We start from the raw sequence: 27,637 nt of genomic DNA on the forward strand, positions 1-27,637 counted from the left end.
CCTTCCTTCCCCAAGTCATGATGGGGCTCACAGGGTGCTGGACCTGCTGAGAAAGAGCAGCTCTTGGCCACGCCAGCGAGCTGGTCCCAGCCCCAAGCGGCTGCCTGCATGGTCTGGGCCACCAGAAATCGGGAAGGTGCTTTCAGCAAGGCCCCGACTGCCCCACGCTGTCGTGACCGACACATCGGTGTCAGGATGCTGCAAAGTGAAGGCTGCACTTCACCTGGGGAACAAGGTGGGTGAACGTGAATCTTTTCCTGGAGGGAAGCAAGCTAGAAGCAATGCAGCCTCTGCCTCTGGCACAAGAGGACCCAAATGTCTCCCCTGCCGGGCAGCGGTCCCATATTGTCCTCCCCCAGCATGTACAGCCTGAGCCAAGCTAAAGATGTAAGACAGAACTTAAATCCATCTTTTTTTGTGGGATTACAGTTTTCCTCCTCCAAAACCCCCTACTGAAGTTTCCTTTCCACTGCCCATCCCCATTCCTGCTGGGACCCACCGGGGCTTGCTCAGGGGCTGCATAAACTGCTCTCAGCCGCAAACCCCAGCAGAGCCTGCGTCTTTCCCCTGGGTTTTCAAAGCACCAATTGCACCGTCACCGCTCAACCCTTTTCCTTGGGAAAAGCATCCCCTGTTTTGGTTACCAGCCCAGCGCTGGCAGCAGACCTGCTCTCCCCATGAATAACCCACCCCACAAAAAGCCCTGTTTCCCCTCTCTGATGAAGGATGCTGGAAGTGCTCAGCGAAACAAGGAGCCGAGGATGGCGTATTCCTCTAGAGGGAAACCTCCGCTTGCAGCAGCCTGATTGAAGATCTTTGCTGCATTGAAGCGCTGACTCACCCTCCTCCTCCCATACCCCAGCACACAACTCCGCCAGCCAAAATAAATAGCGGGTACCTTTCTGCCCTCATTTATTTGTTTGGCAGCACTTCACAGACGCGTTTTAGCCTCTCAGCAGAAATAAAAAAAAAAGAAGAAAATAAAATATTGCTGAGCAACCCCCTGATGGAAAGTCTATTTGAAACAGCTTGTTCAATGCAGGGAGATTTTTTTCCTTACAGATCACAGCCTGAATTTCAGGCTGAAGGCAGCCGCCCCAGCTCCGCAGTCACAGAGCACCGTCCCCAGCCATCGCAGCCCATCTGCAAGAGGGTGGGTAACTCTGCACGGTGAAGATAAAGAAAACAGCACGTGCACTGACAAAGCAGGGGTTTAGGGAGGGCAGGGCTCAAATCCAGCCTTAAAGCGTCAAGGTTAAGAGCTGTGCTGAAGTTCAAGTGGAAAATCCCTCCTAGGAGGGCTGGATCCAGGGGAGTGCCATGACCCTTCCACTCACAAGCTGCTTTTTGCACCTTTTCCCCGCAGACAAGCATGCAGCCGGGGCTTGCTGCGAGTGAGCCAGGGAGGGTGGAAAACCCGCAGGACCAGGGTGCTGGAGGCCCCGGCAGTGGCTTCAAAGCCTGGCAGGGATCAGAAATTTCCTCCCACCGGTGTGAGCAAGGCTGGCACAGCAGGATTTGTGCAGAAAGGGGTTGAGAAGAGATGGGTACGGCAGCCCGGGACATTTTTGTACAGGGTGGGAACCCAAGTGGGAAGGAGTCAGAGAATATATGCAAATGCTGCTTTTAAATAGCAATTTTGGAGGTGAGAGCAAGGGGTTTAGCTATCTGTGAAATAACCACTTTGCTTTCCCCTTGGTCCTCACCTGCCCATCATTCCAATTAAAACGGACAAGTCTTGCTTTATAGATTTGCCCCAAAACCACAGGAATTAAAAAAAAAAATAGCAGAGAGAGGATCTGGGCAGTAGGAGCCCAGGTAGATGGAAAGTGCTAACCCCAACACTCACTTTTAGGGGTGGGAGCGGGGCTGTGCTCTACCTGGACAGCTACAAAGCAGATTTGTCTCACCAGGGCTGAGCTGGTGCCAGCTTAGGATCCGATTCACCATCCTGCTTCACGTCCATCCCTGGGAAATGCAGGCTCAGGAGGCAAAAGGAAGGCAGAGGCATTTTAAGAGCCATTTCTCACCCTTGCAGGCTCCCCGCACCCCTCATGCCAGAGGGAAAACGTCCAGCTCCATCCCTGATCATTTTTACCCTGTGACTGATCCTATGCAGGCGTGCAGTTTTGCAGCTCGCGTGGATACAAGACCTGTGCCAGAGATGTGACCCCGACGGCTCCTGCGATGGCCTCATCCGCAGTATTGCCGTTATCCATGACGCCCTGGTTCTCACGACACGGTGCTCCTCTTCATCAAACTCTGCAGCCTCCCAGGTTCTGCTCTGAAAGTCCCCGTTAACGGTGCTTTGGAGGGGGCTGTCACACGCATCGGTGTTCAGTCCTACTGACAAGCTCACCTGGTCCACCTGCGCCGCTCCACACTGCCAGCCTGTCCGAGGACCGTGCTCCAATCATTCAAAACCTTCTTCCCATTTCCAGCATTTAGGAAATGTACTTTTTAGGAGTACATGATGAAGAGTGAGGAATTCAAGTCAATATTTGGCCTCACTGCTGGATGTAAGGGTATGGACTAGGGAAAGAGGAGTGACAACCAAGGTGGGGAGTGATTTTACATTTTCTCCCCGTGAAAGCAGCCACAGAGGGAAAGGGCTTTGACCTGCAAATGGCACTAATGCAATTATTTTTACAAGAGAGAGCACAATTTCTCTTTTTTCCTATTGCCAAGCATGAGATGCAGCCTCGTTTTATCACCCCGATTCACACTGCAGGAAGCAGGACCTGTGGAGCTCTGATAACACTGTAGGAAACCCTGAAAATAGTTAAACCAATTGTTTTAGCCCCAGGCCTTGCCTCAAATAAACCTGCTGAGCTTCCTCCTTACATACAACCCTTGACCACACCACCTTAAAAACAAGAACCCCCAAACAGTCTTTTATTCAGGTCTCCAAAGAGCAAACACTATCTTCCTACTGCTTCCATTCAAACCAGTATCAAAGCCCAGTAGCCGCCACGGATTAGCAAAGCCAGGGCAGAAAGGCACAGCCTTTGGGACCTGCTTCCCCATCAAGAGCCAGCGAACAAACATGTAAATGAGGGCTGAAGGCAGAAATGTCCAGCCCTCTCCCTGGGTAAGAGAGTGGGCAGGTTTGCAGCTCGCAGGGCAGCGCCAGCTCGTGTGGGCTTGCCGATGGCTCGGCAGAAACCGCCTGTAACAGAACAGAAAACCTTTTATAAAGCTGAAGTTAAAACCAGCTGAAAGTCAGTGGCTTCCTTATTTCAGAAAGGGTGTGGTTTTGCAAGAGCAAGTGGTTAAAGACAAGCTGTGCCAAGCTTGTCTTAGCTGCAGGCTAATTTAAGCCTTAACTGTAAAGCACCTTTCTAATTACAGACCTTTTAACTAATTACAGGTTGAGTTTTTTGGTCTTGCAAAGGTGACTGCTTTTGATGCTCTCTCCCCACGTTCAGCTTGGGATGAAACTTGACCTATCCACGGTGGGCAAAAAGGTGAGAAGATGCTGCTTGCTCAGCTGATAGGAGCCACAAAGCTGAAGTTTCCAGAATCAGGAGAGCGGGAGGGAAAAAATCCTTTCTGCAGATATGTCAAAGACTTAAAACTGCTCGATTCAGAGGCTGGTTCTCTCTACAAAGCAAAGGTTAATTCGTCTTCAGCTCTAGAAGTTACACTGGTAACTGAGTAGCTCCTGCAGATGCAGATGGACATCCATAAAACACCCACAGATAAGCACTGCTAATTTTTCAGTCGCACGCTTGAGAGACCATACGCATTTGATTATCACAATACAGATGGCACCAGACCATACGTGCAACCTGACGCCATCAAGACCTAATAAGCTCTTCAACAGCTTTGACTTGAATCAGTGGCATGGTCCACAAGGTTGTTCAGTGTAAGGAAGGAGAATAAAATCAGAAAAGTTAGAGTTCTGTATAATTAGAGTAAGTAGTGATTGTTGTAATTAATAGTCAGAAAAAAAATGAAGAACCAGGAAAGCCAGACTAGAGACAGTCCATCTCCCTGTGATGATGGAAAGGCCATTTTCGCATCAAATGAGACTCGGTCACCATCTCCCACGGCCCAGCCTGGGCCACATGCTAGGACAAATGCTTCTTGTAATGTTCCTCATCTACCCTGGTCCCCAAAGCCCCAGCCGCTGGGCTTCCTCCTCCCAGCCAGGCAGCTCTCTTCAACATCCTCCATAGGAGACTTCTCCTAATGACTACCTTAAATCTCCCATGCTACAGTTTAAGATCATTACTTCCCATTTTCAAATTGCAAACTGCAATTAAAGCCCATTCAGATGCTTATAAACACCCCAAAAGGGGCCCCTGTGAATTTGTTCCCTCCAGCCCTGCTGCTTCAAAGCAATTCCTATTTTTGGGAGAGAAAACCCCAGCCGGAGGAGCTGCTGTCGCATGGCTCATCCAAGTTTCTCCTTACAAGACAGCCGTCTGTGGATGGGGTCCTCGGCATGCCACGGCAAACCGACTCTAAGCAAAGCTTAGCTTCAGCTTAGCTTGAAATTAAACTGTGAGCACTGAAGTAGATAGGAAAAAAAAAAAGCACACCGAGTGAAAACCCTCTGGGAGAGGAGTAACGCTGGGAATGGGTCCAGCAGCTGTCATTTAAAAAAAGGCAGAGGGTTGTTAGAAACCAGCAGTGTTTAAGGGCACCTCTGCACTCACGGCAATTATCCGCTGGGTTGGATGCTACAGGCATTCGGGACCCGATTTACAGCCGGATCGGACATCCTTGCCTTGAAGGCAGCAGCGTCCATCAGAGGAGTGGAGCAGGCATGGCTTACACGTCAGGTTGTAACGCACAGCCTGCATCTGCCTCCTTCCTAGAACTGCAAAGCAGGAGGAAAACTGCATGTTTCTCACCCGTTTATCGAGGAAAAGGCTCCAGAGGGAGATGCAGAGGGCATCTCCCATCCCATCACCATAGGCTCACAGTACTTCGCTGGCTGGCTCAGGCAGCTTGTGGAGTCACTGCCTGAATACAGTAGGGTTTTTTATGGGTTTATTTTTCATACGGTATCTTTTCTATTCTAGGACTTAAATCAAACAGCAGGTTTATTATCACAAAATGAAAAAAAAAAAAAAATTAAAAGTACAATCTTGAGTGGTAATATTCTGTCCTTCCTCAATCACAGCATTCAGAGACCACAGTCCTTTAGTCTCATCCAGAAACAAACTTTGCACTGGGATGTGACACCAAATAACTACCAGGGTTTCAAGTCTCCTGGAAATGAAAGACCCGTACGTAGGAATGCAGCCACAGCAGTCCCAGGACCTCGCGTTCATCTCTCCTGCTGCCAGAGCTGCTCGAGGACGGAGAGCCCACATTCTGCCTGGTCCTTCCCTTCCCCATCGCCTCCCCTGTGTGAGCCAGCCTTTGCTCCCCAACAAAAGGCTTTGGGGGAAAGAGCTCCGTGCCCTGCAAGATGGGGTATTCGTGACTCAGGAGAGCAGCTCCCCGCCTGCCTCGGTGTCCCCAGCTCTGCTCGAGCAGCTGGGAGTGCTGGCAGCGGGCAGGACCGAGCCTTACCAGCCCTTACGGCTCCTCTCCCATCCTCGCGCCGACAGCACACGCTCCTCTCAAGGGACCGCGTGTGGCACGCAGGACAAGGACACGTGGCCTTCGGTCCTTGGGAAGGGGGGTGGCAGCACGTTCTGGCCTCCCATGGGCCTTAAAGACCAGTACGAGTGCAACACCTTCTGGTGGGGTGAGAAGAGGAGGACTTTTGGGGCTGCCCCTGTTCTGAAGCCGCGCTGAGCGATGTGCTCACCCCCTTCACTTACGTCTGAGCAGCACTTTAAAAGCAGTTTAACCCGTGTGGAATCTGGTTAGGTTGAATAAACCATGAGTGCCCTCCTCATTAAAGGAGGCTTAGACTGAATTAAAATCCTCCTGCTTAACAAATTAGGTTAAAGTCAGCCCAGATTAGAAAATCCCTATAATAAATCAACCCTCTAGATTCAACCAGCTCTCGACTGCTAGTTATTTTCTCTGGCTGCTTTTAACCTCGTTTTTTCCCTTTCACTGAGCAACGATAACACCACACCAGGCTCTTGATCGACCTCTGGACCCCCAGCTCAGCTGCCGGGGGCTACAGGGATGGACGTGGGTGACACACTGTCGCGATAAAGCCCGCAGAGAAACAGCACGAACGCCGCATTTTGTGCGCCACAAATACAGTGCTGAGGATTTGGAGGGATGAATCATCACACAAAGCGAGAACAATTAGAGATTCATAATCAGGAGGAGGGAAGGCTGGAGTGGGATGGGAAGAGGAAAGAGCAGGGCTGGGATTAGTTACTTCAGAAATATTAATAATATCTCAAGTCACCAAAATACTGCACCCCCAGGCCAGACCAGTGACGTAGAGGGGGTGATGTTAATAAAAAAACCATCATTACATGTCACCATGTCCTGCATCCTACACTGACTGCCAGGGAAGCTCTTTTAGCTAATTAAAGGATAACGATCCTTTACTTCGAGGCCACAGAAACACTTGGCATGACCACACTGAGCCTCATCTCTGCAGAGGGAAACATCTCCCTCTCCATGAAGGGGACCCCTCCCTTCCCCAATCGGGAAACACGGCCCGGGAGGGCAAATGGAGTTGGTTTGTGGCAGAAGCCAGGGGAGGATCCAGGAAAAATCACCCTCCCTTTGAGACATTTAAGACCAAGGAAGAATTTCCCCCACTATCATCTTGTCTGAGCAATGGGGACTGGTCCTCTGCTGATGCTGGAGAGCATTTAACAGCGCAGCCGTTGAAGACAGGAGGCTGGGGCAGCTAGTTAATGGCCTAGACGTCAACGCACCCGTTTCACTGACCTGGGTTTCTGAGAGGACTCTTTGGGCTCCTTTGAACCGAACCAGCCGCTGGTTTTATTCCTCTCATCTCCCCCTGCCGTCGCGTGGACGGACGAGCCGTGGGAGGGTCCCACTTTCTCCCCCTGGCCTTTGCTCCCCATGTCACTCTTGTTGCCCCCGTGGTGGAAGAGGCCGCCCTTCGCTTTCTTGTCTTCCTTCCTCATTTCCTCAGGTTGTTTGTCCTTTGTCATTTCCGTGGAGAAGACCATGGGTGCTGCAGCTTGAGTCGGCTTGTTCTCTAGGCGACTGTTTTCTTCCATCTTGGCTCTGCCCAGATGGTTACTGAGAGTGACGGCTTTCGTGGAGACCTTGAGCTCTTCTTGCAAGGCTAAGCTGGGAGGAGATGGTATGAACCTGGGCTCGTCTCTCTGCTGTGTCCTCTCAAAGTTGCTGACGCCCCAAGGCACCTCGTGGGAGTCGGGATGGAGGGGAGCGAAGCCGAAGCCCTCCTCCTGCCGTCTGGGGACGTTGGGCACAGACAGCGGCGCGGAGCTCTGCGGGACAGACACGGGGCTCTTTGGTGGAGGCTCGTTGCTGTAAACGTGGCTCCCGTTGATGCAGAGGGAAGACCGGGACACGGGATCGTTCTTTGGCTTCAGGCTTTGGATTGCTTTGGGCTCCAGGACCGGGCTGACTTGGGAGACATCGTCACTGAACGCTCTCTTGTGGGTCAGCTTTGGAGATGGCAAGTAGTCTTTCACTGGGGGGAAATAAAACACAAAACAGAGGTGAGGCCATCTGAGTAACAGGCACAGGTATGACAAGCATCCTTATCTTCTACTTGCAAACACTAAAGAGATCTGTGAAATCATACCAGCTTTCTCCCTCGCAGGCTCTACCAGATTAAATTACTAGAAATGCAAAGCACGGGTCACAAGTATGTGGCGATACAGGCTATACGATGTTCTCCCCAAGCACATCACCTCCCACTGCAGGATCCCGAGAAGAGTCTCTGTAAGATGACAAACCCTTTGACTGAGAGGATCTGAGATCAATAATAAATGCAAGAAACTACCCAGAAGCTACTTAAAGGGCTTATGCTTCCATGTGATTTAAGAGTTTGCATTGAATAAAAGACGACGAGCCTCTGAGCTCCGCTCCGACAGGCCAAGCTGCTGCTTTGCGTGATACAAGCCAGGAGGGTCCAGTGCCTGCTTCTCCCTCCCGCTGCCTGACCCTGTGGCCATTGCTAACGCTCAGCAGATTCTTGGGGTTACGTGGAGAGCCCGGTGAGAAGGACTGCCTGGACGTTAGGTGACACGCAGCTGCTCTCCCCTCCTAGCCGGAGATGCTGTCTCCTTCACCACGATGCGAGGATGATGGGGCCAGACTGGTGCTCCCGCTCGCTCTCCAGCCGTGCACGGGAATGTCACCCAGCAGAAACCAAGAGGCATCACGCGGGCGGCTTCACCAGCATGGTGAGAAGCAGCACATACCCAGGGACTCCCACCCAATATGGGAATTTGCTGTCTCCAGCCAATTAAACCATTAATTATATATTTTGTTTTCAAGGGACGGCAAGAATTAATTCATTACAAGAGCCTTTTTTGTTTGCAAATAGCCACTCTCCGAGCGCCAAGAGCTCAGATTGCTTTAATCACCAGGAACCGGTCACTGTTTCAGCTTTGCCTCCAAGCCGGAGGCGTCTCATTAGACAGCCGGGCAGCAGCACGGTGCAGCAGCAACGTGCTCTGCTTCTCCCAGCCCTCTCCCAGGGGTTTACTGCTACGAGTCAGTGTTAGCGACCCGCTTTTAGGGGGCAGAGAAGAAACGGTCCTAAAGAACCCTCATAGCCTGCAAGCTCGTGGTGCGCTGCAGGGAGCACGTGCAGCATCAACGTAAAGTCAGGCTGTTCATATACAGGCTCAGCAGGAAAAAAACATCTTAGACGTCTCCCCCCGTTCTGGCAACCACGTTACTGCCACACACAGAAGGTCTCGGAGGGTTTGTGCAGAACGCCGCTTCTTAGGTAAGCAATTAGTTAACAGATTTGCAGGAAAGCCTCAACAGTCCCTTACAAAGAAAAGAAGGGGAAAAAAAGGGGGAGGGATTAAAACCGTTATCCTCTTACCAGAGCGCTCCGTGGACAGACTGCTGTGTCTGCTTGGGGATTTGGTTACCTCAGGAACATTTGCGGCCAAGCCCAAGCTGGCAGAAGAGATAGTGCTGTCGGATCCCAGGGAGGTGTTGGATTGCGTCAGGGACGACTTGCGCAGCTTGTTCTTCAAGAAGAAGCCCTTGACTTTGGACTTCTTGCCCCCAATATCGTAGTCATCCTCCATGTCGAGGGCACCCATGCTGCTGGGGATGATGGCAGAGGCCGACTCCAAGTCATATTTCTTCTTGCCTTTCACCTTGTCCTTCAGCTTGCCAAAGGGTGACCGTGGCTTGTCCTTCATGGACAGGTCAAACATGCTGGCCGTGAGGTTGTTGCGCGTAAACTGGATGCTCACCAGGATCTCACCACGCTCCTTCTCCTTCTTCCCAGGCTTGGAGTGTAGCTTGTGCCACCTGGAGCCAGAGAGGAAAGAAGAGGAAAGGCCCCTCCGTCATTTCCAAGAGCCATGAGCCAGGAAGACCTCAGGGAGCATATTGCTGGGTGGAAGCTAGCACAAGAACCCCAGAAGTCACCTAAGACCTGAGTCAGAGACACGCAAACGCCAAGCACAGAGGTGTCGCACAGGACCAGACCCCTCCCTGAACCGCAGCGGTTTTGTAAGAGCTCTGTCTCCATCCCTGTCCTAATACTAAATACTGTCCTTCCACTAAATAACCTGGCAAACACCATCTTGCTCACCCTGGCATCAGATACCACTGTGTATTTCAGGGGAAAGTTACTGGTGGCCACATTTTTGTATGGTCAGTTGATACGTTGCTGTGAGCCTGTGTTTAAAAAAAAAGACGATGTTTTGTGCTTGCATTTTAAATATTCAAAAGCCAGTGACTCAGAACAAATCCTTTCAAGTCAGAGACAGTACCGTAATGGCAAAGGCACTCAACAACATTCATTAAAATAACTTTACGCTAGATCTTCCATGCCTCACCCTAATTAAAGATGCTGAAGTTTGCCTAGAAATGTGCTTGCATCAAGCATTTAGAGGATGCTGCCTCCCGGGAGCCCTTTACGGGCAGGAGGAGCTGCCATGCAGCACCTACCCTATCCAATCCAACCCTACTTTACCATACCCGTCCCAGGTTACTGGATTTTTGGGAAATATCTGCATTCCCACAGCCGGCCGATGGCAATCTCCAGCCTGCGGTACAGCTTTGGGATCTGCGATGACCTGATGTGATGGTGGAGGATGCAGCACACCTATACATCCATCACCTTCCCCTCCTCCGAATCTCTCAATTCTGCTGAAATGTCTGTAAGATTTCAGGCAGCCAGAAGCCTGAGCTGAGAAGGGAAAAGGACTTTATTTTAACACCCCTCGCACCAGTTGCCAAGGCCCAGCACCACGCCGTGGGGCTGGTGAGAGCTCCCAAAGGAAATATTGGCCACATCCACCAGCACAAAAGCTTAATCTGACTCCACAGCAGGTTACTGGGGGACGCTCCCCGCTACCCTGTCCCAGACAAAACCCGTAACGCAGACTTTGCTCCGTAGCTTTGCACACAGAGATGGAAGGAGCATGGGAAAAGCCTCCAAAACGTTCACTGCACAAGGGGAAAAACCTCCCGACCTCCATTTAGGGCCCAATCCTTCCTCAGAGAATAACCTGTGCACTCACAGGGCACGGAGCTACCCCTGGTATGCGATGGGAGAGGGGTCTTGCCTCCTGCCAGCTGGAATGAACGGTGGGTGAGAGGACACCAAAGCAAGAGATGCTCAGAGGCACCTTCTAGTTCTCTACTTCACCATGGTACCACGTTCAGGTGGGGCACATGAAACACAGGCCATGAGGAAACTGTTTCTTCCCCAAAACTGCTGTCGACCCAGTGGTCCTTCACTCCCTTCTCCTCCCGTGAGATGCCCCGTCTTTCTGCCCCAGTTCCAGGCACCGCTTCCCGGGGCGGCTGCAGCAGGATGAGTGGGTCTCCAGCACAGCCGCTGCCCCGGCAGTTCTGATCCCTCCCGGATCAAAGTATTAAAATTCCCCTTAACAAGGCACAAGGAAATTTGTAGGTTCAGGGCTATTTCTCCATGACATGCTTCATGGGTGAAACACACAGCAATGGGAGGTGGAAGAAATTTCTAGACCTGGGTTAACAATATCTGAATGATTTCCCAGAAAATAAAAATCCCAGTGGTGTTTTACATCCACTTGAAAAGTGAAGTCACTGAAAAAAAAGGGAAGGAAAATGTGAAGGGATGGAGATGGGTGTGACCACGCTGAAATCACCAGGGCGAGGAGAAAACTTGAATCGCGTCCTCCAGAAGTTTCTGAATTACTGCTGGGGAAGTTATCGCATCTCGGAGGAAGGGAGGAGCTGGAAAGCCTGAGGAGCCTACGCTGTACCTTGGGAAGGGGGCACAAAACCCCTAACTCCCTGCTGGGATGCCAGGATAAATAAAAGGAGTGTACAGCTGGATGTACCCAGGTCCTTCACCATCCAGTTCTGCTGCCACCGAAGTGCAGGAGGGACAGTGCCTGGGACTTTGCTGGACACAGATGCGGGGTTAAATCCCCAGCGAACCCATTCCTGTTCCTACCACTTGCTTATGCCACCCCCATACGATGCCCACTGCAAAATTTTCAGTATCCAGGCTTCAAGCTTGAAAATATCCAGGCATGCAGAAAAAAAAACATGAAAAAAAGCAGCATTAACCCCTTACAGCAAGTCATCGGCTGCAAAGAGACACCCCGACAGGCTGATCCGCTGGCAGGGAGCAGGAGCAGGCGAGTCAGGCAAACTCTTCCCGTAGGAGCGGTGAGGAAAAGGCTGCTTGGAACAGGCTGTGGCCACAGCACATCAAATACTACGTTGCTCAGTTTGATGCAAGACCTGGAAGAAGTTCAAGCAGGAAGGGCTGCAGCAGCCTGCCAGCTGGGAGAGGAGAGATTTGGGGGCTGAATCATTTAGCAGGAAGAAAAAAAAAAAAAAAAACTCTTGCAAGTAGTTTTTATATCTTATGTCATCTCATGGAAAAAAAAAAAAATAGAGAGAAAATCTGGGTGGATTAACATAAGGAAAGGCACGAGCTTCTGAGGACGATGAGATGTAACAGCCCGTAAGAGCCCTGCACTGGCTCAACTCACATGGATACGCTCTCAGCATCTCCCGTCCCATCACTTACAATGCTGCGGTCATTAAAATTAATCTGGGTGCTCGGCGGCGATGCCTTTGAAAGAACAAACCTTAAAACCTGATCTGCTTCAAAAAGCGTCCGTTCAAGGAAAAACCTCTGCTTATGCTGGTGCTGGATTAAGGAGCTATTTTTGGTTCCCAAAACCTAATCAGCAGTCAGCAAGCAGTTGGGACTACACCTCAAACAGGGAACAGAGCTATTTTTAGGCCGAGTTCTAAGTTTATGGCACAAGATGAGTGTTTGGGAGGATTAAGTTGTTCCATGTTGGATTTTTCTCTTTTTTTATGAATCAGTTCCAGTGGAAACAGGAGGTGCAAACAGTGCCTCGCCCGGGATGCGGCAGGAGAGCGGGACTGGGGGGGGTTTCAAGTCCCAGCCCAGCTAAACACAGACTCCTGCAGCATCTTTTCACTATTAACCCCATCCCATGCCCCTTGGTTTCCCACATTTCTTCCACGAGCTGCCCTCAGAGGTAAGTCCTGGGTGGGGAGTTTCTGGATTGGGGCCACGCAAGCCCAAGCCTCGGAGGGGGACATGATCTCTTTTATGGGACTAGATGATACGCCTGGAAAAACAAACCAGCTTCTGCCCGTACAAACCCTTTTCCAGGTCTGAAATAGCAGCTGTGGGCTTCACAGCTCAGGCTCAGACCAATCGCTCTGAATTTAACTGGGTTATATTAATCAGGCTGCGGAAGAGGTGCTGGCACCGAGGAGCGTGGGGAGATCGAGGAAGCCGTGCCAAGCATGACGAGCACTGGAGACTGAGGACTGCAAGGACCCGCTTCTTGGAGGTGTTTTGGAGGCCTCTCTTGAGGCTGGTGCCACCAGCTTGGGTCCAACTCCTCGCTGCACAGGACATCCAGGACAAGCCACCCATCTCTGGCCACCTACTCCCAGGCTGCTGTTATTAGCAAGGTTTGGAGGCGTCACAGCCTGACATAGACTTTGTGAGTTAAAAAAACATTAAATTAAACAGGCTGTCTAGTCCCGGTGCCAGAGCTGGTAGCGATGGAGAGCAGGATTGCTCTAGCTAAGGAGACATGCTTGGTGCCCGAGTCTGTGCTCCTTCCCTTGCTCCCTACAACTGGAAACTGGTCTCCCCCTTGAACACGGAGCAGAGGATGAAACCTGCAGCTTCCCAACCCTCCTGGTCATGTATCAACGCCCTTCAGCTCCGTGGAGAACTGCCCCTTTCCACACATCAGCTACTGCCCACCTCCAAAGCAAGGCGGTGCTTCTGCTGAGACACCTTGGTCCTGGCCATATGGAGAGCCAGGCTAGCTCAGAGACATCTCCAAAGCAACACGTCCAGGGAATGCAGCTCGAGCCAGCTTGAAGACGCGAGCTGCAAGTTCAGGCAATTAGCTTTTGCTAAAAAAAAAAAAAAAACCAACAACAAAAACTATATTCTTCCCTCTTACACCCCACGGGTCCAGCGCCTCTATGCATCGGGTGCCTGCTTGCAGCATTGCACCACGCTGGGTGCACATCCTCCCAAAGGCAAAAGGCTTCTCCCGGCATCACCCCGGGATCTGCCCTCCGTGGATGCTGCGGCAGGCGGGCACCCAGGCCCTGGGGATCTCTGCAGGGGGAAGGAAGCAGCAAGCCGCCCCAGCACACAGGGACGGGAGAGGAAACCTCAAACAGAAAACACCCTGCAGATGCCCTGGAAAGGGGAAGCAACTGGAGGCCCCTGCGAGCTCTTGGGCAGCTCCTGGGAAGCGAGACGTGCTCCAGGGGTTTGCAAGCTCACATCCCATCGCAGTAACACTGCTTGTGAGCACTGACGTACGCCGGAGGGCTCCCCAGCCCCCCTGCACGGCTGTGCGCGCTCATTTAGGTCACCGTGTTTAATCAGCACATCCAAACTGCCTCCAGACAGTTTCAGTAAAACCTTTCCTGTGCAAAGGCTCCTCTCTCCTCTCATTCGCCTCCACCGAGAGTCAAGGAGAACGGCGAGCCACGCAGCACGGCTGCCAAAAGGCAGGTTTGGGAGGAAAGGCAGAAAGCGCCCGGCATCTATTTTTACATTTGCTGTTGCCAGGATCAATTGGAGCAGCAAGGGAGGTACGGAGAGCAGAACACAAAGCGCTGCTGTATCTCCAGGCCCCCAAAAAACACGTGCTTTCCCTCATCCTCCCGCAGCATCCCATACCGGAAAGCCAGCTAGTGCTGAGCAAAGGGAAAAAACACCCTGGCATGGAAACAAGAGCGTAGGAGCTGTTTGTTAAGGAGGGAAAGCAACCCCACGGAGGATGCTGACAGGATGGATTTGCTCGGGGTCAGCGCCTGGTTCGTGTCCTCCCCCCTCTTCTGCTCTTTGTCTGCCCTTGGGCTGCAGGTGACCATTTATGGGGGGCACGGGGAGCCCCCGCTCCTAGAAACCTTGCGTTGGGTATCCGAGCTACAGGGGGAAAATGCTTGGGCGGTATTTTCTCCCCATCGATGAGAAAACTCGTTTGGCTTTGAGACACCTGGTCTGCGTGGGCTGCCCCAGCACCTCCTAGGATGGGAAAACAAGCTGCTGGGATGACCAGGAGGACACAGAGCCAACCCTTAATAGAAAGGCAACGCTGACCGTGATCCGAGGCTTTTGTCACCTTGTGCCTTCCACGTCCCCCCCCGCCCGATCAAGCAACTCCTTCAGCACAAAACCAAACACAAAGCCGAAGCCCCCAACCTGTCAGCAGCTTCACAGGTTGGCATCCCGAAGCCCTGGGGTGATCCAAGCCCAGCAACACCAGGACGAGATCAGGTGAGCAGGGCAGCGCACGCAACACGGCCCTTAGAGATGCCACATGCATCATCAGGGCACCATCCTGCCCTACTTTCAGGGAGGACGTGGGTCCTTCCAAGGAGGACCACCTTTGCTCTCCCATGGGTCCGGTTTGGGTCCCCAAGAGATCCCCATCCATCCTCCAGCTCAGCTGGACCTACCTCGCCCCAACAGACCTGTCCAACGCACCCCGGGTACCTTCAGCAATGGTTCTTCAGTTTCGTTCTTGGACTGGTCCCAGTGCTTTACCAGCGGCGAGTTCAAGAGAGCTTCCTTGGGTGGTTAAGTCCCTTAGTGACTCGTGGTGTCCATGGATGCACATGGGGAAGGATGCACAGCTGGAGCATTTCTGGAGCACTTCTAGAGCACTTCAGCCATCAGGTGCTTCCCAAAAGCCTCCCAAAACCACTCAGCGTTGTCAGGGTGGTCGAGGTTCGCCTCAAACTGAGCAGAAATGCTCCTGCCCCGCACAATTCAGCTGCCCGAGCTGCAGTACGGAGCAAGAGACGGGCCAACGCGGAGCCAATGCTTCTTCCCTGACCGCACCAGCCTGTCATTTACTGCTGATTCATCCCTGCAACAAGGTCAGCCTGGCTTACGAGAAGAGCCCCAAGTCTTTAATTAAAGACTATTTGGGCCCCTACACTGACGGAGTGCAGGAAAGGCAATCCAGGGAAAACACGAATGTTAGCAGAAGGGGCACGGCTCCTCCTGGCATGACCCCCCCTCGATGGGCACAGCACGGACAGCAAAGAGGCATTTCGGTGAGACAAGGGCTGAAGCAGCCCTGTAGAAATACGCACATCGCATCGGGCCAGGAGGAAGCTCACCTACTCAAGAAGGGAAGCGTAGGGTGGAAAACAACCCAACCCTGGGGAGTTTTGTGCTTTTTGTCTGGCTTCGTGTTTTTGATACAGCTTCCCCCGCCGGTGCTGGGAAGCTTTTCTGCAGCGTAGGTTCGTTTCGTGTTGGTTTTGGCTGGCCTATTTTGCAAGGTGATCCCTGTAAGCTGCTAAAAGCACAGATGGAAAATAAACACAGGCTGATTCCCCCACGGATGGGGAAGAAAGGGCTCGAGTGGCTGAGGTGGGAAGAAGTTCATCTCTCCAAACGTTCCTCTGAGAAGTGCTCGAAAACAAACTTGAACAAACCAACCCCCCACAGCTCGTTAGATAATTCAGCTCACTGCTAATGAAGCAACTCAACCCTGCTCCTCTAATGGGTTCCAGCTTTGACACAACCAACTCAGCTGCTGAAGAGAGTGCTGGCTAAATGGGATGTCAGAAACAAAGAGCAGGAGCCGTGTGTGGTGAGGGGTGCAAGAGGATGGAGGTACGGACTCAGTGCTGGTGCTCCAAGCGATGTATTACCGCAGCCAACATGGAAGCATGGGACAACCAGGAACCCGCATGAGAAAATCCCACCACCAACTCACACCCACGCTGGGACAGAGAAGCTGTCCATGCTCTGCCATATCCACGCCCTGCTGAAGGGCTCATCTCACGACTCGCAGGCCAGGAACAGAGATATTGTCACTCCAGTGGGTCTCAATGGCAGGGAACAGCCTGCAAACCTGCAAGGCGTGATGAAAAGCAGGAAAAAAACCCAGCCCTGCTTGTGTCCACAGCTCACTGGCAGGCCTGGTGCAACACCCAGGCTGTGCTACGGAGCTGGTGCTCCAGGCACATATCCTGCAGCACCTCAGTGCTCCATGCACATATCCTGCAGCACCTCAGTGCTCCATGCACAAGGTCCATCCCAGCAAGGTCCTGAGCATCCTCACTCCTGCATCCCTGCCAGAACGGTGCCCCACAGGATCCTGCCGCCTGGCACCTCCCCTTAGCTATGGGGGGACTGGGGTGGCCCACACCTGCGGAGCCCCCAGACAGGCTGTTTCTTGACCCCGTACACAGAGGAGACAGAGGATGGCTGCCCAGCCACGCCACTGCCCCCAAATCTGCCCCTACGGCCTCTGTGCTGGCTGGCAGAGGCGAGCAGGGGTGTGTGATGGCATGGAGGGGGACAGTTTTAGGAGCAGGGTAGCTCTTCTCCATCCCTGGTGTCTATCAGCCACCAGGACAGTGCTGGCATGAGAGCAAGGACGGGTAACTTAATCCCAAATCAATTTAGGCTAAGAAGATTTCCCCTCTCTAGCACAGGATGGACAGGTAGGAGAGGAAAGGAGGAAAGATTTAAGGAGCTGTAAAACGGAGCATGAAACATTTATGAATGGAGATAGTAATAGCAGGAGACAGAAAGTGATCTCTTCAGCTATATTTATCCGCTTACACTCCAGAACACCCAAGGTTTGCGTCCTCCAAGTTGCAAACAAGCCAATAAACCACGTTTGTGGTCACCGAATGACCTGAACTGCCGGGCCAGTGCTGCCTGGACATAGTGAGACTGGGGGACGAGGTCCCCGTGTGAGGATGGGAGAGGAGGCAGCGCTGGTGATCTGCTGACCCAATGCACAAGACACCAAGGGCACAAAGAAAAGTTAAAAAAAAAAAAAAAAAAAAAAAAACAGCCCCGAGCTGACTTTGCAGGATTGCAAAGCACGACCGACAGCGAGGAGCTGCTCCGCAGGTTCCCCCAGTGCGCCTGCTTCTGGGGAGCTACTTCATGCACAACTCAACGTGCATGGGATGGGCAGGAAAAACACTTTTGCTGTAAATCCTTTCCCGCTTCCAAATGGGAAGAGCATCACGGCAGGGCTTGCGTGGAGAACCTAGTACCTAGAGGCAACGCAAGGCTTGGGAACGCAGAGCCTGTCCTCCAAAGGGGAAACCAATCCCAAGGGCTTCACGCAGCTTAATACACCAGCTACACCCGCTTCGGCAAGAGGTCACGCACTGATTGTTCATTCATCGCATCAACAGACGCTGCAACCCGCTCTCGGGCATGAGTCACGCATGTGAAAAAGGGGGAAAAAGGGAAAAAGGAACGAATCTTAAACCCAGCAGCGGGTTGCTCTAATTACACACCCCTTTACCCTCGGTGGACTTGCCAGCAGAGACCCACGTGCTGGAAACACAGAGCTGGGGAGGCCGTGGGATGCTGCTCCGGGGATGGGGCTCCCAAACCCCCAGCCTGGGCTGAAAAGGCCGTCCCATTGGAAACCCAAACCCCGTGTCCCCAGCCAAGCTTCTGACAAAGAAAGCAAATTCCCATGGCAGTTATTTGCACACCTTTGCCGAGCACAGGCTCCAACAAGCCCCGGGGCAGGAAGAGAGGCAGCAGCAAAGGTTTTAAAGCCATTTTCACTCGACAGACTGCATGCAGAAAGGATGCAAGGTCTTTTTTGGACTCCAATTGTCAAGAAAGCCCCGTGCAGCAGCCGTGCAGAGGTAGCAGCCCGTGCCAGCACACCTGCAACAGAACAGCGTCCAGAGCAAGAGGATTTCAACAGGCGAGACGACACCAGAGCACCCAGAGCCTACAGGGTTACTTGGGACAAGGAGGCTGTTTTCCCTTTGCACAGGCGCCTACATAAGTGCATTCACGAGTCAGCTACAGCGGACAGGCAGAATAACCCTGTCTAGACTCTGCCCTGGCAACAGCCCCGGCACGGACACACTCTCTGCCCCAACAGATGCTCTCCCTCCGGGACAGTGACAAAGAAGGGGGGTGTCTCCAGCAGACCCCTGAGTTGTGACACATCGCTCCAAGGGACCATGCTGCCGGGGTGCAGCTGAGGGTGCCCGCAGATGCTCTCCTCTGGGGCAATGGTACAATCGAGCAGATTCCCCCAGGAACCACGAAGAGCATCACCCAAAAACTCCTCTCCTGCTGCGGACGCTGCCTTTGAGCCATCCAGCTCAACCCAGCGTGACAACACGGCACCTTGGAGGGCGAGAAGAGCGGTGAGCAGAGCCCACCCTGCCTTCCTGGTCACCAAAGAGGAAGGACTGGCACAAAATATTTTGCCAGACTCTGTAGGGAAGGGAGGGAGTCACCTTGGAAAGATGAACCAAGGTGGCGAGGTTCCCGAAGCACGACGTGAGCGCTAGCTGAACTTGGCATATGCAATAGCACCAGCTCCACCCGCGTCTGGAGTTTTGTACCAACAGGTTCGAGGTGTTTTCTGGGCTGGCTGCGGGTTTTTCTGCAGCTGCTAAGGGAAAAAGACAGCTGGAGGCAGTTAGGGCTCTGCAGATTAGCGTGAAACAGAGAAAGAAGCCTGAATCTGCAGCTTTTTGGTTTTTAAGATGATGGAGGGTGACAGGCCAGCGCTGTCAGCCACTGACAGTCCAAACCCAACATGCCAGAGTTGCAAAGTTGGGATCAAACTCCTCAAACATCTTTTAAAAACAACCAAAGCAGAGCCTTCCCAGAGCAGAACAGAGCGAGGGCCTTAAACCTCTTAAACCGACCTCAGCAACTGGGTGAAAACAGGGTTAACTGAGCAGGTAGAAGCAAAATTAAGCCCTGCCACCATTTCATAAGCAGCGTCACCATCATCTCAGCGCCTCAGTGCCTTCCCTGTGGGCTCCCAGCTAGGGGCAAATGCTTGCCCAGGACAAGCTGGACACCAAGGTCCCTATCCCAAGGCCTGGCTGCCTCCTGCCCAGCCTTTCCTCCCTCCTGCCCAGCCTTTCCTCCAGCAGCGCAGAGAGCATCTCGACCTGAGTTTTGGCAGACTAACCCTCTCCTCCCCCTGCTCGGGCAGCATTTCGACACAGCAGGGCGTTTCCTGGCTTGGCTGAGATGCAATAACCCCTCAGAGCTGCCTTTCCAGCCCCAAAACAAGGATTTCATCACAGCCCAGGGCGTCCAAAGAGCTCACCGCTGCTCTTAGCCATGCCGGAGACCTTCGCCAGCCTTGCCGGGCGCCTCCGATCACGGCCCCTGGGGAAGAGGGCTCTCTTTGCCCTCGTATTAAAACTTTCCATCCCAAAACTATCACGGAGCGGCTATTTCCTCTCCGCCCAGCTCCAAGGTCTCTTCCTCTCCTAGGCTTAAGGACAGATGTGCAAAGGACACGGCTGCAGCAATTTGGCCTCGGCTCACGCCTGATAGGGAGCAGAAAGTGAGCTCTGACCCTGGGTGTGAAAATCTCCCCTAGGAGATGCAGCCAGAAGCCAAGGCCACAGTGGGAACAGCAACGAGCGCAAACCACCGCATCCGAGAGATGCCACAGCCAAGAGCCCGCAGGCCACAGAGTGTGCTCTGCTGCTAATGATCTCCACTGATTTTAATTTAACGAGGGAGGGCGACGGCCACAAGCACGCCATGGGCTGACAGCAGTCCAGAAGGGTTGGCGGTGGAGATGAGAGGGGGTCCGTGCCTGGGGGAAACACAAGGACAGTGGCACAGAAAGCATGTTACCCATCCGCTCTCATCACAGCAAGGAGGGGATTTGATGGGTACAACCAGCAAGGGGAAAGGAAAAGTGCCTGATGTGGGGCTTAGCTCAGGAAGGACCAACAGACAGGGAGCCCTGGCAGGGATTCGGGGACTGTCCCTTGGCTCCAAGGATGCTTCTCGCCCCTCCGAGGTTCCCACGCTGCTTTGCTGCTGAGTGGACAGGGTGATGATGTGAACTCCCGGAGGGCTTCTCGGTCACCCCAGAGCCAAAGCAAATTCAGAGCAATGTCCACCTGAGCCACCTTCATCTCAGTCTGTTCCTTCCCCCCCAGCCATGCTGCTTCTCCCTCCCCGTGCCAAGCCACGCAGCTGCAGGCAGCGATGGGGCTGACAAGCTCCTTCTCCAACCGGCTCTGCCAGCCATCTTGGCTCGGCTCCGCGACATCTTCCCCGCAAGCCCAAGGAAATCCCCATCTCTTTTCCACTGAGCCTTGCCCCAGACCTGAGCTCCATCAAGACATGGAGGAGAGAAGCCCCGGTGGCCTCAAGGACTTCAGCTGGAAAAGTTTAGCACCCAGAGGAAAGGTTTTGTACCCCGAGTAGCTTCTTTGCTGATGGAGAGCAAGAAGGAGAGTGTCTCGTTCCTGCTCCCAGGGCGGAGACGCTGTGGCTGCCCAGGCGAAGGGCTGCACACAAGCCCAGACCCCTCCAAGCAACCAGCCCCTCCACAGCTGGGGAGGGATGGGAACGAGTAAAGGGAACTGCAGCAGGGAGGGCTTTGGGGAATTTGGAGCTGGGGTAATTTTGCACGGGTAACAACTCTGCAAGACAAGTTCCCTGTTGCAGAGACACCAAAGGCCGCTCGCTGCTGTTGCTCCTTGTCCGAGGCAGCAGCCAGCAAGCAACTGCAAGTCACTGCAGGAAAACACCAGAGCCAGGAACCACGACTCCTCTGCTACACTTACTGTCCCCTTACCCACAGGATCCCAGTGCTGCCAAGCCCTGAATTTTGCTCTCCGGAGACCAAGCTCCGGCAGTCCGGTGTTTGCACGGCCAGCAGAGCTTCACCCTGGAAGGCTCACGGCTTTAACCTTTCCCATTTGCGAGGGGCTCGGAGGTCTTAGGGAAAGAAAGCAAATGAAAATGAGATTTCAAAGGGGGAGAAAGGAGGTAATGACAATTATGTTTTTTCTTTACCCAGCCCAGGAAACCTTGGGTGCCCGCTACCCCTCCCCACCATCGGCCTCACAGCCAATGGAGCAAAATCAAGGTCCTTTCAGGCCCCCAAGCAGTGAGGTCCAAGGTCCAACCCCGCAGGAGTTCCTGTGCACCTCCTGTCCTCCCCAACACCAAGCCCCCGCCATACCACCCACCCAACAGACCACATTGGCCAAGGGGAAAACACAGCCTGACGGGTGTCGGATCGAAGCTCTCATCTCGCTGGAGCCTTTTCCACCCTCCCCAGATGCTGCGTTGATGGGGATGGAGGTGGAGGTAACGCTCCCCGGCTCACTGCCACACCGCAGGGAAGGCAGGATGAGCCCCCGCAGGGGACTGCAACGGCATTTCCTGGATGTCAGGAAGCAGAAGCAATAGCTGCCTCGTGAGTACAGAAAAAAACCCTCTCCTCCTGGGCTGAGCCCTCGTTTTGGAGGGACTGACCACACCACTCTTTACCTGCCGAACTACCACGTCTCCCCCCGTGCCTGTGCCGAGCCGGCAGCGCTCGAGGACCCACCAGCAGACTGTTACAGTCGGACACGGTGATGGTCACCATGCCGGTATACAAGCACTTTTATTGCACAGCCTCATCCTACCAGCAGCACCGGGCTTTGGGCTCCCAAAAAATGAGGCAGGACAGAGAGCTGCAGCGACCAGGTCATGGGAGAGGGAGAGGTGAGGACCAGGAACATCTTGCCTAGGCAGGGCCACGGCAAAGGGTTTTCCTAATGCAAAGGTACTGCGTCCAGAGACGCACATCAGGCTCAACAGGGCAGTAAAAGGCATGCATGAAAAATAAAAGCACTACACGGCTCAAGTGGGAAGGGAGAAATGATGCTCGGCACTGTTGCTTTGCTTGCCAATCCCAGGCCTTGGAGCTGGCTGAGCGTGGGACAAGCCTCGGGATGCCCAAAAAGGCCAAATCCAAGAGTTGATTTTCTTGCAGGCAAAACGACCGAGACGTTCGGCTGAACAAGGCAGCTCATAAACACCCCTGGACGCCGGCTGACGGCTTGTTCCTGGAGAAGAGTCCAAGTTTGACGGAAGGTTTTCCATCAAGCTGAAAACAAGTATAAAAATCATTGCCGGTAAAGTTTCCTTTCAACAAAAATCAGCAGGAAAATGAGAGCAAGGTCAACACGCTGACAATCAAGGCCTTTTTTTAAGCGGGGTCCCATTCCAGCTGGCAGCAGTTTTATGCCCAAGAGCAAGGACCACAGATGGGGTCCATAAAAACCAGCGTATGGCAGAGGCTCAACTTATACATCCCTCGCTCGGGGGCCGCTGGTTATCTCCGCTGCACAGGCCTGGGTGTGCTATGCGGTGCAGTCCCGGAGAGGGGGAGCCTTGTCTTTGTTTTGCTATTTTTTAATCTGGGACTAAAATTTCCTCGTAAACAAAGTCGTTTGCAATGGGACTGAACCAGACGTCAAAGTTGGTTGGAAGCTTACGCGGCTCGCAGAGCGAGACCCCCGAGGCTTCCCCCAACCCTTCTCCCACCAGCTGGACAGGCTCCAGCACTTGGGACCCCCCTCCAAAACAAGGTGCAGCCCCTTCCACGCTGCGGACCTGCCACCCACCCTCGAGACACCTTCCAGCTCAGGGGCTTGAGCAAACGGAGATGCTCGGGACGCAGGGCAAGAGCTCTCCGTCACGTTTTCTGTGCTCACTTCCATCACCGGGGGCCACGGGCGAAGATAAAGAGCCTTAAAAGCTCTTGTGATCCTGAACGGCGCAAGGGGAAGTTAATTTTCCTTATGCAAGAGAAGCTACAGGAAGGGAGGGAGACGGACAGCAAAGATCCTGGGGATCTCCTGCCTCACAGCCCAGATCCCCTCCTTGGGCTGCAGTAACGGTGCGGCCAGGGTGACCGGCAGCCATAACAGGCAGCACGGGGTTCAGCCGCGGTGGACGTTGCACCCATGGGATTAACAGCCCCTGACGTCGAGACCTTTGAGATGAAACCACAGGCTCAGCCTCCCGAAACCTTCACAGGACTGTCACAGGGCCCCCTGCTTTGCGCAGCTTCATAAACTTCTGCTAACAGGAGCGTGGCTTTCCTCGAGACACGGCTCCCACCCCGGCTCCCGGCGCAGGGCTCGCTACCCAAACCGCAAAGAGGACGGAAAGTTATTTCACATCCTCCCATGCCAAAACAACACGTCTCTCCTGGCATGCCCAAAAGGCCACGGATCGGCTCGCTTGCTCTGAAGTCTGCGCACGATGCTGGTTTGAATTAGGCCTGAAGAATTCAGATGCAGCTCCTCCGCCGCCGCCCATTCTCCAGGCAGCGCTAATAAAAGCAAAATAAACACCGGGGGGGAAACACTCAGACACTAACTCCGGGGTTAGTCACTTTTCCTCTGTGCCCACGCTCCCATTTTAGGGCAAGCAGGAGTCTCCACGGGCTGCAGATGCAAACGAGCCGCGTTTCTCCACAGGAAAAGTTTTTCCGACTATTTTTCACACTAATCCTGCTCTCTGGGAGCGAGGCTGCGCCGTCTGCCAAGCCCTGGCGCTCCCTCCACTGCCTCCCCGGCCGTGCCCTGGGTAGGGGAGTGAGGGAGGCTCCTCTCCAAGCCTGCAGCTTCGGGCAGCGAGCCAGCCAAATTCCCAGGGTCCGGGGAGCCAGCGAGCAGCGGGGACGCTCCCGGAGGTGCACAGCAGCCCAGCCAGGTCTGCGTGGAGCAAAGCTCAAAAAACTTCTTCCCTAAAGGAATTTCATCCACATTCCTGTGTTTCTCTGCTTGGCAAAGGCTAGAAAACATTATTATTGTTTTAAACCCTTCTGGGGGAAGGAGGAAGAACAGCAAATCCCCCCCACGCAGGGATTTATGCTGGAGGGAACACAGGGCTAGGGTTCGGTCCCCTGAACTGGGGGACCCTCCTGCAGCAGCACCACAACAAACCAGGTCGTGTCGACAGCCCCACCGAGCTGGTGGTGGCTGCAACGCCGCCGCAGCCCTCGGAAGGACAAACCACCGCGAGTATCTGTGCCACGGCTTCCCAGGAGTGGCAGACCCCGGGGGGACCCTCCCGGGATGCGGAGAGACCTCGTGGCACCCTGTCCCCCCGGGATCCCCTGCCCAGGGGGAGGAAGGATCCCGTGATGCCTTGTCCTGCACCACTCCCTTCCTGGGGGCTGGAGGGACCCCGAGACACCCCATCCTCCACAACACCCTTCCTGGAGCACACATGACGACCTATCCCCCGTGATGCCCTTCCCAGAGCATCCACGGGTCCTGCGATACCCTGTATCCTGTGATGCCCTTCCTGAGTCATACACGGAGCCCATGCCACCCCATCCTCTGTGACACCCTTCCCGAGTCATACACGGAGCCCATGCCACCCCATCCTCTGTGACACCCTTCCCAGGGCACCCATGGACCCTGCGATGCCCCGTCGTCCCCCATGACACCCTTCTTGGGGCATGCACAGCCCCTGTGATGGTGGATGACCTCCCACAACGCCCTTCCTGGGGCGCGCACGGTCCCCATGATTCCCTGTCCCTCCCCGGGGTACGCAGGGACCCTACGATGCCCTACGTCTTGCAAAGCCCTTTCCCTGGGGCACGCATGGACCTTACCACACCCTATCTCCTGCAGTGCCCTTCCTGGGGCACACACGGACCCCACGGCACCCCATCCACTGCGATGCCCTTCCTGGGGCTCACACGGACCCGTGACACCCATCCTGGGGCACGCAGGGACCCCGTGACGCCCATCCCGGAGGCCTCCCCTGCTCTGCCCCCATGGGCGTCGGGCGATGCCCGGCGGGACTCACTCACCGCTCGTCGGGCGCACGACCCTGCTGCAGGGCGGGCTCCAGGGGCACCAGGGCCTGGCCCAGGAAGCGGTCCATGCCCACCAGGGCCCGGTGCATGACGGTGAGCACCAGGCCAGCCCGGGCCGGGCCCGCCGGGGCACCCAGCTCGGGGGGCAGCTCGAAGGTGCACTCCTCCCGCCATTCGGGGTTGCCGGTGCTCTTCTCGGCCACCGTCGTGCTGTACTTCTCGCGGCCCAGCTGGATGATGGTGTAGGCGTCGCTGGTGCCCGGCTTGCCGCCGCCCTTGCACCGCAGCCCGCGGGCCTGCACCACCGTCACCTGGACGTGGGTGGGCAGCCAGGCCGGAGACCCCTCAGCGGGAAGTGCGGCCGCCCGCAGCAGCGCCATGGCGGGACGCTGAGGAGGCGCCGGGCCGGGCTGAACCGGACAGAACCGGACCGGACCGGGCCAGGCCGGACCGGGCCGGGCCTCGCTCCGCCGCCGCCGCCGCCGCTGCCGCAGCCGGGCCGCAGCGCGAGCGCCACCGGCCGCCCCGCCCCACCGCAAGCCCCGCCCCCGCCCGGCTCTAACCCCGCCCCCTCCCCGCCCCAAACCCCGCGCAGCTCTAACCCCGCCCCCGCGCCCTGCCGTAGCACCGCCCCTCAGCCCCGCGGCCACGCCCCACTCCGCCCCCGGCGACGCCCCTCCCCCCCGGACCGGCGGCGTCGACGGGGGGCGGTGCGCGGCGGCGCGTGCAGGGGCGGGGCACCGGGGGCGTGCACCGGGCGGGCGGGGCGGGGTGTGCAACGGGAGGGGCGTGTAACGGGGGGGGCGTGTACGGGGGGGGCGTGTAACGGGAGGGGTGTGTAACGGGGGGGCGTGTAACGGGGGCGTGTAACGGGGGGCGTGTAACGGGGAGCGTGTAACGGGGATGGGATTGTAACGGGGGCGTGTAACGGGGGGCGTGTAACGGGGGGCGTGTAACGGGGATGGGATTGTAACGGGGGTGTGTAACGGGAGGGGTGTGTAACGGGAGGGCGTGTAACGGGGGGCGTGTAACGGGGGACGTGTAACGGGGGGCGTGTAACGGGGGCGTGTAACGGGGATGGGATTGTAACGGGGGCGTGTAACGGGAGGGGCGTGTAACGGGGGGGCGTGTAACGGGGATGGGATTGTAACGGGGGCGTGTAACGGGGATGGGCGTGTAACGGGAGGGGTGTGCAACGGGAGGGCGTGTAACGGGAGGGGCGTGTAACGGGGGGGCGTGTAACGGGAGGGGCGTGTAACGGGGATGGGCGTGTAACGGGGATGGGATTGTAACGGGGGCGTGTAACGGGGGCGTGTAACGGGGATGGGCGTGTAACGGGGGCGTGTAACGGGGGCGTGTAACGGGGGCGTGTAAGGGGGCGTGTAACGGGGGCGTGTAACGAGGATGGGCGTGTAACGGGGATGGGATTGTAACGGGGGACGTGTAACGGGAGGGGCGTGTAACGGGATGGGCGTGTAACGGGGATGGGATTGTAACGGGGGACGTGTAACGGGGGCGTGTAACGGGGATGGGCGTGTAACGGGGGCGTGTAACGGGGGCGTGTAACGGGGGACGTGTAACGGGGATGGGCGTGTAACGGGGATGGGCGTGTAACGGGAGGGCGTGTAACGGGGGCGTATAACGGGGGCGTGTAACGGGGGCGTGTAACGGGGATGGGCGTGTAACGGGGGCGTGTAACGGGGGCGTGTAACGGGGATGGGCGTGTAACGGGAGGGGTGTGCAACGGGAGGGGCGTGTAACGGGAGGGGCGTGTAACGGGAGGGGCGTGTAACGGGGGCGTGTAACGGGGGCGTGTAACGGGGATGGGCGTGTAACGGGGGCGTGTAACGGGGGCGTATAACGGGGGGCGTGTAACGGGGGTGTGTAACGGGGATGGGCGTGTAACGGGGGCGTGTAACGGGGGCGTGTAACGGGGATGGGATTGTAACGGGGGCGTGTAACGGGAGGGGCGTGTAACGGGGTGTGTAACGGGGGCGTGTAACGGGGGCGTGTAACGGGGATGGGCGTGTAACGGGAGGGGCGTGTAACGAGGATGGGCGTGTAACGGGGGGGCGTGTAACGGGGATGGGCGTGTAACGGGGGGGCGTGTAACGGGGGCGTGTAACGGGGATGAGCGTGTAACGGGGGGCGTGTAACGGGGATGGGCGTGTAACGGGGATGGGATTGTAACGGGGGCGTGTAACAGGGGGGCGTGTAACGGGGATGGGCGTGTAACGGGGATGGGATTGTAACGGGGGCGTGTAACGGGGGCGTGTAACGGGAGGACGTGTAACGGGAGGCGTGTAACGGGGGCGTGTAACGGGAGGGGCGTGTAACGGGGGCGTGTAACGGGAGGACGTGTAACGGGGGGCGTGTAACGGGGGCGTGTAACGGGAGGGGTGTGTAACGGGGGCGTGTAACGG

At 55.3% G+C, this 27,637-nt stretch overlaps 1 protein-coding gene across 5 annotated transcripts in view; it reads right to left on the reverse strand.

Moving 5' to 3' along the window:
* Window positions 1–25,731, reverse strand: part of RAB11FIP5 (RAB11 family interacting protein 5) — a 42,599-nt gene extending 16,868 nt beyond the window's left edge. For 3 of the 5 annotated variants that reach the window (XM_072863266.1, XM_072863263.1, XM_072863262.1), the window contains exons 1-3: window positions 25,209–25,731; window positions 8,936–9,375; window positions 6,826–7,564 (exon numbers count right to left, since the gene is read on the reverse strand). In XM_072863266.1, the coding sequence (XP_072719367.1) occupies window positions 6,826–7,564; window positions 8,936–9,375; window positions 25,209–25,594 (1,565 nt within the window). In that variant the 5' untranslated portion in view covers window positions 25,595–25,731. Of the gene's footprint in view, window positions 1–1,849; window positions 3,170–6,825; window positions 7,565–8,935; window positions 9,376–25,208 lie in introns of those variants that run through there. The other 2 variants (XR_012042816.1, XM_072863265.1) reach the window with 2 other exon arrangements.
* Between the last annotated feature and the right edge of the window lie 1,906 nt (window positions 25,732–27,637).

This window comes from Ciconia boyciana, chromosome 5 (assembly GCF_034638445.1).
Source record: "Ciconia boyciana chromosome 5, ASM3463844v1, whole genome shotgun sequence".
Lineage (NCBI taxonomy): Eukaryota > Metazoa > Chordata > Aves > Ciconiiformes > Ciconiidae > Ciconia > Ciconia boyciana.